The sequence below is a fragment of the Muntiacus reevesi genome, chromosome 6, assembly GCF_963930625.1.
Source record: "Muntiacus reevesi chromosome 6, mMunRee1.1, whole genome shotgun sequence".
NCBI lineage: Eukaryota > Metazoa > Chordata > Mammalia > Artiodactyla > Cervidae > Muntiacus > Muntiacus reevesi.
Window position 1 is genome coordinate 107,204,521 of NC_089254.1, and position 9,673 is coordinate 107,214,193.

The following is a 9,673-nucleotide window of genomic DNA, read 5'->3' on the forward strand; positions in this document are numbered from 1 at the left end:
GGAGGAGTCCTGTCCCACACACTCTTCTCTGACCCCTGCCCTGTAGAAAACTGGTTTCCAGCCAAGTGCAGGCAGTTCTCCAGTGTGGCTTCCCTGATCTTGACCAGAAGCCGGGACAGCCCTGGCTGCCAAGCGTGGGGAGTCCAGGACTAAGGTCACAAAGATGAGCAGCACAGCTGTGAGCAACCTTCACTGATGGTTCCCCACGGCCACTTTCTCAGATGTCACACCGCCATGAACTCCAAACATCAGGCCCCTCTAGTCTTTTCCGCTCACGGTCCCCATGCCCTTCCACCAGTCCCATGGGAACCTAAGGGCCAGATGAATCCGAGCACCTATTGCCTTTCAGGTCCTGTCCCTCATCGCTCCCTGATGTGTAGCTTGGCCTCTAGCTTGGCCCTGCCCACCGGCATGAGGTCACTTGGTAACTTCTTCCCGGGCTGCCACTCCAGGACCAACAGTTGTCCCTTAGCCCCCCACGTGGGGAATGTCTCCAAGACGTGTTTCCTGAGGCCTTGGGCAGCTCCTCTCCTACCGTTTCTCTGTTCTCTGGGCGAGTTCGTCAATGACTCCCAAGTCTGGCCCAACTAAAGCATTCATGGGGGTCTTGAAAGAGGGCTCGGCATGCCTTTCCACTCCACCTCGCCCGATCTCCTGTGACTGGAGAAGCCAGGGAGCCTGGGGGAGGAAAAGCTCTTGGCAAGTAATCCAGGGGTTCAGGTTCCAGAGATGACCATCCGGTCACCCCAAATTCCCACCACTGTTCCCGCCCCTCCAAGTCCAACACCACCCGATGTCCTACCCATCCCCCAACCCCGTGAGACAATACTGACCCCGAGGAGCCCACTCAGTCAGTGCCTGTGGCCTGGCCAGGCTCCTTCTGGGTGTCTGTGGGCTCCTGGAGCCCTCCAGGGAACAAACTCTGGGTTCTCTGGGCTCTCCACTGCTGTCTAGGGCTGGAGGCGGGGCTGGAGCCTAGTGAGAAATGCCATCAGTTGGGCAATGCCATGATGCCTGTGGCTCCCTGGCGTCTGTCCCCTGCACACCCTGACCGCCTCACCGTCACTGGACCAGCACGGCTTCTCCTCATCTGGAGAGAGGGTCTGTGGGGGGCTGGGCCAGGGCCGGGACAGGGGGGAGGCTGAAGCCTCGCCCCACAGTTCCTGCTGCTGCTGCTGCTGATGGAGCTAAACAGAAAGGAGAAGATGAGAGGCCCCCCTCCTGTCCCATTGTGAGGCCCAGCCCCGGACCAGGTACAGAGACTGTCGACACCTCCTCCCCCAGCTCCTGTTGAGTAACTCCTTACACTCCAGCCCCCTCCACACTCTCCACTTTGTTCAGCTGCCTTCTCCCTCCCCTTCTCTTTTTGGCACCCCCTCTTCTCACCTGGTGCAGGTAGATGGCATGGAGACTCATCTCAGCAGATGCAAGCTCTGGGAGCTGGGCCAGCTTCTGGCCCCCAGTGCCTCCCGGGGACACACAGCTAGAACAGAGGGCGCAGTTGATCATGAAGACACACACATACCCCCAGGGAGAACCTGGATTCAACTCCCTTTCCACATCACCTCCCCCGCCCCGCCCCGGCCGACTACAATGCCCCTTCTCCTGGAGGATCAGCCCCAACCCTTGCTCCCGGCATCTCAGGCCCCCACCCCTCACCTTGAGTCCTGGGTAATTCGGGAAAGGGAAGCCAGGAGGCTGGCCGTGGCTGCGGCCGGGCAGGGGGCTGTAGGGCTGAGGTCTTGAGGCGGCCGGAGGGGCTGCACAAAGAGGTTGGCCAGGAAGGCCTCCGGCTGGGAGCGAGAGGATACAGGGTCAGAAAAGAGGACAGAGGAGAGGGAGGAGGTCTAGGAAGGCGGGAGAGCAGACGGCACCAGTGAGCAGATAAATAAAGGGGTGAGGCAGAGGGTGGTGGGGACAGGAGGGCAGACGGGCAGACCTAACTCCGACTCACCAGAGGGGACGGAGAGGTGCTGAGGATCCCGGGGGCAGGGGGGCTGCGCAGCGAGCTGGCGCCCCAGGCTGCTGCGTCTTGCTGCACCCGGCCTCGCAGGTGCCCCAGGAACTTGGAGCTGTGGCCTGGGGGGCGCCATTGTGGGTGAACCAGGGAGAACCTCATCAAGGAGAGTTCCGTCTTCCCGTCCTCGGCGCGCTGAGACAGTGAGGCCTCGGTCTGTCCCTCGGAGAGCCACTGAAAGGAACACCGGCCCTTCAGGTGCTGCCAGCATCAGGCTGTGCAGCTTGCGGGATCTCAGGTCCCCGACCAGGGACTGAACGGGGGACCCTGGCAGTGAAAGCGCTAAAGCCGGACCACTAGGCCACCAGGGAACTCCAGCCAACTCCACTTGGATAGTTGCAGTGGGGGCCTCGTGGGGTAGGCAGGACAGGAAACACTAGCCGCAGGGTGAAAGGATGGAGGCCACAAGGGGACAAGTTCAAGATCAGCCAAAAAAACACAGCCAGAGAGCAGGACCCGGGTCCAGACCCAGCGCTAGCAGATGATGTGGGCTCAGTGTTTTGCCAGCCTGTACGCATTGGATACGACTGGCCCAACGGCCTTGGTCAGGAAACACATCCATACCCCAGCCCCGTCCACTGACCGAGGCGTTTCTCTCCAGTGGTCTGCGCTCCCACTTACTGCTGTGACGATGCTGGGCACCCTCTTAGGGCTCTCCACCTGTCATCTCACGTGATCCTCCTAAGAGGCCTGAGCACTGGCTAGTCATTGCCCGCATTTGAGAAATGAAGGCTCGGGAAAGTGAACGGGGGAGCTCGAGGTCACAGGTGCCAAGCAGTGAAGCTGGGGGTGGAACCCAGTTCTGCTTCCAGTGAGGCAAGCCAACGCCTACCCAACCTACCTGCCCCGCACCGCCCGGGACAGGCTCCCACCTGAGGGTGTCCATGCCGCTTCACGTCCATGAGGGCAAAGGAGCAGATGTCGCCAACCCCCGCCACGTCCACAGTAAAGTGCCGAAAGAAGTCGATAATCTCCAAGGCCCGGGGCCGAAACCAGAAGAGCAGAAACAAGGGCGTGAGGACAGGGGACAGGAGCTCCTCCACCAGGGAGACCTGGAGAAAGCAGGCCCAAGGCTGAGAAGGCCTTTCGGAGGGCAACCAGACTCGCCTGGCAGGCAACCTCCAACCCCGTCATTCCGGGGCCTCCCCCAGGCCCCCGAGGGCAGCCAAAAGCCTCCGCAGCCCGGCCGGCTTCCGGCGTGACCCTCACCGCTCGGTATTGCAACAGCCGCGCCATCTGCCTGTAAGAGCTGGTCCTGCCGGCAGGGCCAGTCTCCTCGGGGAGGTAGTGCATGTGGGCCAAGGCCGCCTGCAGCAGGAGCTGCGGCGAACGACCTTGGCCTTGCTCATCCGGAATGAAAGACCTAGAGGGCGGGATCGGGGTGGGGAAAGAAGGCGGCCTGCTGTTCAGAGGATGTGCCGGGGGAGGTGAGGTGGGGGTACGCTAGCGGTGGGCGGGGAGGGGGAAGTGGAGAGGGAGAGGTGCACGGAGGCTCCAACCCCGGACCGAGGAAGGGCCCCCCCTCCCCGGCCCTCTGCCATCGCACCTGGCCACCGTGGCCGCGATCCCGAGCGCGGTCATGGCAGTGAGCACGTGCTCCACGGCGAGCACGTCCTCGTCGTACACGGTGAGCACCAGCAGCGCGGCCAAGGGCGCGCCGGCGAAGAAGACGAGCTGGCGGGCCAGCAGCGCCAGCAGGGGCGCGGGGGGCGCGGCGGCGCGCAGGAAGGCGGCGGCCGGGCGGTAGGCGCGGGCCAGGCGCGCGCGCAGCTCGTGCGGCAGCTCGTTGAAGTGGCGCAGCTGCAGGCGGGCCAGGCGGGACCAGCGGCGCGTCCCCAGCGCGCCGGGCTCGCGCCGCAGCAGCTCGGCGTGGCTGTAGAAGGCGTGCAGCACCTGCCAGGCCAGCACCAGCGGGCTCAGCGCCAGGTTCGCGGCCGCCAGCAGCAGCACCGTGCGCCGCCAGCGCGCGGCCAGGGCGGCCCGCCGGTCGCCGCGCTTGTAGGCGTCGGGCAGCTCCCAGCCACCGCGGAAGAGCGAGAAGGGCCCGCGGAAGAGGAGCAGGTCGACGTTGAGCGCCAGGCCGCGGCTGAGGAAGGCCGCGCCGCCGCCCCAGGGCAGCGCGGCGCGGGCGGGCAGCAGCCCTTTGTTGGCCAGCGCCACCTGGTAGTTGGTGTAGCGCAGGATGCGGTGGTGGACGTCCAGCTCCGTCAGCGGCCTCGGCTGCACGCACAGCCCCCCGCTCCTCTGCAGCGCCAGCAGGCGGGACTGCACCTCTGCCCAGGGCACCGAGCTGAGCTCCTCCTGCGGAGAGCCGACTGCTGAGGCCAGCGCCCCGGACTCCTGTCCATCACGATGCCCACCCTCCGCGTGGCCAGAGCGGCATCCCCGCGTGCCCTCCCCACCGGCCTTACCCGGGGCCCTCCCGCCAGAAACCTACCACCTTTCACGGCAGTCCCTTCGCCTTCCTCTCTTTGCCACCGACCAGCGGCACCTCATCCTTGGTCTGAACCGCCCTCCCCAGGCCCCTGCCCCTCCTGGGCCAGGAGTCACGTGCTCCCCTTCATAAGTTAAACTCCATAGGTATGTGAGCTCGGCCCCTTCCAAGCAGATCTTCCAGACACGCCCCCTCCCCGTCCTGGCAGCCCTGCATGCAAAAGGCGCACCACAGCTGCAGGTAACAGGGCAATCACTCTTTCTCCTTCCTAAGGTGCCAGCCAGCCGGGCGCAGAAGCCCCACAAGCTTTTACCTCGGCATGCTTGGAGACCCCACCCCATCCCCATCCCCTCCATCAGATTAACCTTCCTAAGATAGTGGCCAGGTCCCCATCTGGGGTTGGGGGGCCCTCAGACCTCACTTGCTGCTCAGCTGCAAAACTCATTTTAGCCCAGTTTCACCCAGCTTCCCCAGTCCAGCTTAGTCACGTCCCTTCAGGCCAGCCTCTCCAGTCCACCCCAGGGTCTCCCCTACCTCTGAAAGGAAGTGGGGAAGAGGAGAAAGAAGGAAGGAGAAAGAGAAGGGGTCAGGCGCCTTCCTGGAGGAGCGGTAGTCCAGCTCCCGATCTTCCCTGCGTCCGTCCCCAGCCCTCTGCTGTGGCTCGGGCTCCCCTACTCAAGGGGGCTTTCGGAGGACCTCTCCCCTTTGCTGCACTGGAGGGCGGTAGAAGGTTCTGGACTTCTGAGGGGAGCAAGGGAAGTTGACTGCCGAAGGTAGAATTTGTGCTGTGCCTTAGAGAAAGAATTAGGTACACAGGCAGACGAGCGAGACCAAGAGGAGGAGAGAGTGAAGTGTGGCCAGGGACAGTGAAGGGGCCCACGAAGCAGCTTCCTGCAAAGTGAAGCCAGGAAGCGGGGTGGGCTCCCCCGACAGGGGCCTGAACACTCAGTGGCAAGCTGGGAGGTCAGTCTCCTCATCGCTGCCCAAGACGCTAACTGCTCCTCCCCACCCCTTTCCGTCATGGGGCCTGGAACGCCTCCTCACCGCCTATCCTTCCCAGCCGGGTCTCAGTTCCTCCTGCTTCATAAAACGAGAGGACCGCCCCTCTAAATCCCCAGCGTCTGGGCCACAAGCACGTGGTTGTGCACATCTTCCATAACCATCTGCATCAACTAAACTCCACAACAGTAAGGACCTCAGGTTCTCAGGGGTGGTACCCCACTTCCTAGCATTATTTGGGGCTAAGCCTAGGGAGGTGTGTCACAAAGGTCTTCTGCCCTCTTTCCAGTGGTTCCTCCTGTCTCCACAGGCCGCCGCTCCTCCCCATCCTCTGCCCCCCAGCCCCCTGACATGGCACCCCGCCACAGACACACTCATCCAACTCACCGGGGGGATGTGCAGGGCCTCCCTGTAAAACACCTGGATGTCCCAGTAGCTGAAGAGGTTGCAGACCGAGCGAAGCAGCTGGAACAGCCAGAAGGCAGCAGCCAGGATCAGCAGGAAGACCAAGAGGGGGCTGGAGCAGATCCTGTGTGAGGCGAAACAGACAGCAGGGACAAAGTAGGGGCCCCATAGGAAGGGAGGCCAGTCCTGGGGAGCGACGGAGGTCAAGGAGAGGGGGCCCTGCCAGACCAGTGATTCTCAGTGTGGGTCCCGACCCTTGTGTCTGCAAGGTCAAGACTTCTCAGCTAATATTCAGGTTTTCTGCCATTTTCGTTCTCATGTATGTTCCTACATTTGTAGATTTTCAAGCCATTCTCAGCTTATATGTCTAATAAGGTAAATGCAGATAGGATGCTCAAAACAAAAGCCCCTGGGAGTTGGTTCTCAACAAACAAATATTAAGTGTATTAAAGGTGTATTCTCCACCAATATTAAGTGGATTAAAGGTGTCCTCAAACCAAAACCTCGGAGAATGGCTGATCTAGACCAAGGAACAAAAGGAGGGGAGACTTTTGCGTTGGTCTCCCCCAGCCCCTGCTCCCGCCAGCTTTCACTCACCGCTGGGCACATTGTGAGGAGGGTAGGATGGCGTCCGACAAGGTCACTTTGCTGTGGAGTGGCCCAGGTCGTGTTCGGTTACTTGGTTGGTTGGCAAAGAGAACACTGTAATCCACGCAACGCAGGAGGAAGGTTGTGAAGGTGACGATGAAAATGAATTGTCTGGGACAGAGGAAGAGCGGTGCTCAAGCCTGAGGGCCGAGTGGGCTCTGGCCCCAGCCCCAGGCCTGCTGGGTTGGTCAGCCCCTCCTGCTGGGCCCCTGGGTACGTCTCACCCCAGCTGGAAGACATCCTCCAGCAGGATACAGGTAAAGCCATTCCTCTGGTGGTAGTTGTAGATGTGGCCGCGAGTCAAGAAGTCAGCCTGAAGCATGATGGGCTTTTCCTGAGGACGCCTCCCGATCCCCCACCAAGTCCCCGGCCCACGGCACCCATCCCCCCTGCCTGCCGTGCCCCTTCTGCCAGGCTGCGCACAGAAAGGATATCTTGGTAAAGAAGCTGTCCAGGTTCTGGATGTGGTGCCAGGAGCCTGGGCACAGAAGGGAGAGCGTTGGGGCGTGGCGCTCACCTGACTCCATGCCCTCAAGCTGCTGCCAGCCGGGGGCGGGGTTGGGGGTGGGGAGCAACCCTAGAGCCCCACACCCACCCGCTCACCTCGGAGCCCTTCCGGCACGTGAAGCAGGGGCTGCTGCTCCTCCCCATGGAGGGGTGAATCTTGGGACCCCTCGGGGTCACCGTCCTCCAGCCGCTCGTAATCCTGCTCGGGGATCAGAGGGCCTATCCGCAGCCCAGGAGAGTCCTGGGGGCATCGGCGTGGGGGAGGGGGAGTCCCCGAGGCCGGGGGAGGGGCAGAATGGGAACCCCAGGGAGGGGGAGCAGAGACGGGTGTCATGGAGGGCTGGGGCTGCGCTGGGGGGGCGGCGGGGGTTGGGGGGGCACTGTGGCAAGGCTGAGAAGCCCCTGGGCCCTGCACCGCCGGGCAGGGGAGCCCCGAGGCTGAAGGAGGAGCTGAGGAAGGGGCCCTTCTTGTGGGAGGGACAGGGGACAGAGAGAAGGAGACCCTCCCCGCCCCAGGTCCCCGACAGGGAGGAGGAGGAAGAGGAGGCAGTGGCGTGGGGAGCAGGGGCACGGATCCAGGCCCCAGGTCTCCCCACCGCCCCAACCGCCCCCTGGTCCCCCCCCAGCCCATTCGCCTCACCATCAGGCCAGCGGCTTCTCCTGAAAGCTCGGAAGGATGGGAGCTGCTGCCGTTTCCACAGAGGGCTGCGTTGCTGAGCAGGGACTTTGACAACTAGGACGGGTTGACAACAACAGCTCCGTGACTCAGTGGGGGCAGGCCTCAGGCGTCCCAACTCGCAGTCACCAGTCCGACCACTCACACCCCTTCCAGGGCAACCTGCGGCCAAACCTCTTAGGGCTCCACCTCCACACCTGGCAGGGCAGGAGCTGCAGAGGACGGAAGGAGATCCCCACAGTCCCACCTTCAGACCTCCAGGGGATTTAAAGGCGAGGCCAGAGAGCAGCAGCCAAAGCCAAAGCCAAAAGAATCCTATTAAAGATGCTAGAGCTATGGGGCCAGGACAATTTTGTACATCTTTGGTGTCTTAAAACCTAATCTCAAAACAAAACAAAACTTCTCTCTCCTCCCTACATACACACACACAGAGTGGTCAAGAGAGAAACACTTTGGTACCAAAAACAAAAGGAAAAACGTGTGCATGTTTTGTTGTTATGGTGGTACTAAAGAAGGGAAAAGGGGAGACTGACTTGGCATTCAGGTCGGGGGAAACTGAGGACAGGAAAGAACTGAAGAGAGGAGAGGGGATTATTTTGGATATGAGATGGTTCTTGGAGCTTTTACAGTAGGAAAGCGGAGTTCCTTGAAGCTCCATTGTGTTTACTGATTCATCCTCTTGAAACCCTCTCCACCAAGTTCTCATCCAGTTTTGGGGGCCCTGCTGAGAAGCATCAGGGCTGACCCAGCAGACGGCAGCTGAAGGTCTGGAATTTGCAAGCGCAGGTAATTTGGGTGCCCCGGGACTGAGCTGAGTTCCTTGTTGCCACCTCAAGAGGAGGCGGAGGCCCAGACAGCTGGGCTGGTGGCTTGTCCAACGCCATTCTTGAGGTCCTGAATCATTAGGTTTCCTACTGAAGCCCATTCCTGCGGTGCTGACTCAACCACCCAGGTGTTAGGGCCCCCAGGGCTTAGGCCCAAGGGTTGATGTAGGGACCAGTCCAGGAAATGGAGAGAGAGAGAAACAGAGTGCATTCCAGATTGCCTTCTAGAGGAACTTGGAGGAGGAACCTGTGCTTCTTTCCTGGGAGGGGAAGTGTCATAATAGCTCATGACTTGCAGAGTTTTATCCCACAGCAGGAGGCAGAGCTATGAAAACAAGACTTCTGGTGTCCCCAAGTGGAATCTTACACTGCAGAGGGGCTAGGAAATCCCCATGATCTCTCTGAGATGCCTGCCCAAATGGGTTCTGTGGGGTTTCCTCTGGTCTCTCCCCAACCTCACCCCAGTTTTCCACCATACGCACTTTAGGATCCTCTCATACACCCTCTGCACCCAACCGAACTACAAACTAATCCTGGCACATTTTCCTCCCCAGTTTCACTCCAGATTCATCAATGGACAGCCTCCCTACCACCAGCCCAATTCAAGTTATTATAAAGAGCACTTTTCCTTGCCAGGCATGGAGAGAGGAAGGAGGGGACCAATGAGCAAGACAGAGCCACTACCCAAGAGGAAGTCACAGCCTGGCAGGGAGGTGGCTATGCAAGCAAATAGTTACACGGAAGAAATAAATAAGAGAGAAATTGCAGGTGTAAGAGCTGTGCGGTGGCAGCTACAGGCAAGTCAGCCTGACTGCGGTAGGAAGACATCTATCGGGGAGATGGATCTGGGGTCGCGCCAGTGGTTCTAAACCATTGTGTAGAGCGAACTTATCAGAATCACCAGGGGAGTTTTTCCCCAAATATATGCGGCGGCCACAGCGGGTGGCGAGCTAGTGGTAAAGAATCTGCCTGCCAATGCAGGAGACAGACTCAGGTTCGATCCCTGGGTCGGAAAGATCCCCCGGAGGAGGGCACGGCGACCCACTCCAGTATTCTTGCCTGGAGAATCCCATGGACAGAGTAGCCTGGCGGGCTGCAGTCCGTAGAGTCGCAAAGAGTCGGACACGCCTGAAGCGACCAAGCAAGCACGCACGTTGTCCCTG

At 60.8% G+C, this 9,673-nt stretch overlaps 1 protein-coding gene across 1 annotated transcript; it reads right to left on the reverse strand.

Annotated features, from left to right (window-relative positions):
• Positions 1 to 17: 17 nt before the first annotated feature.
• On the reverse strand, positions 18 to 7,653 carry ATG9B (autophagy related 9B). Its single transcript, XM_065939426.1, has 14 exons — positions 7,107 to 7,653; positions 6,938 to 6,981; positions 6,728 to 6,792; positions 6,453 to 6,614; positions 5,838 to 5,979; positions 3,564 to 4,318; positions 3,227 to 3,380; positions 2,890 to 3,069; positions 1,955 to 2,191; positions 1,660 to 1,793; positions 1,387 to 1,483; positions 1,061 to 1,187; positions 834 to 975; positions 18 to 678 (listed from the first exon to the last, which is right to left on the reverse strand). The coding sequence occupies exons 1-13, from the start codon at positions 7,651 to 7,653 to the stop codon at positions 848 to 850; spliced, it is 2,772 nt and encodes a 923-aa protein (XP_065795498.1). The 3' UTR covers positions 18 to 678; positions 834 to 847.
• Between the last annotated feature and the right edge of the window lie 2,020 nt (positions 7,654 to 9,673).

Bases quoted from the DNA above. Each gene is read 5' to 3' on its own strand.
- ATG9B (XM_065939426.1), bottom strand. From the start codon at position 7,653: ATGGTGAGGCGAATGGGCTGGGGGGGGACCAGGGGGCGGTTGGGGCGG. The intron at 6,793-6,937 runs ATATCCTTTCTG...ACTCGCGGCCAC, and splicing joins TGGACAGCTTCTTTACCAAG to ATCTACAACTACCACCAGAG. The intron at 2,192-2,889 runs GTGGGAGCCTGT...TGTTCCTTTCAG, and splicing joins AGCGGCATGGACACCCTCAG to TGGCTCTCCGAGGGACAGAC.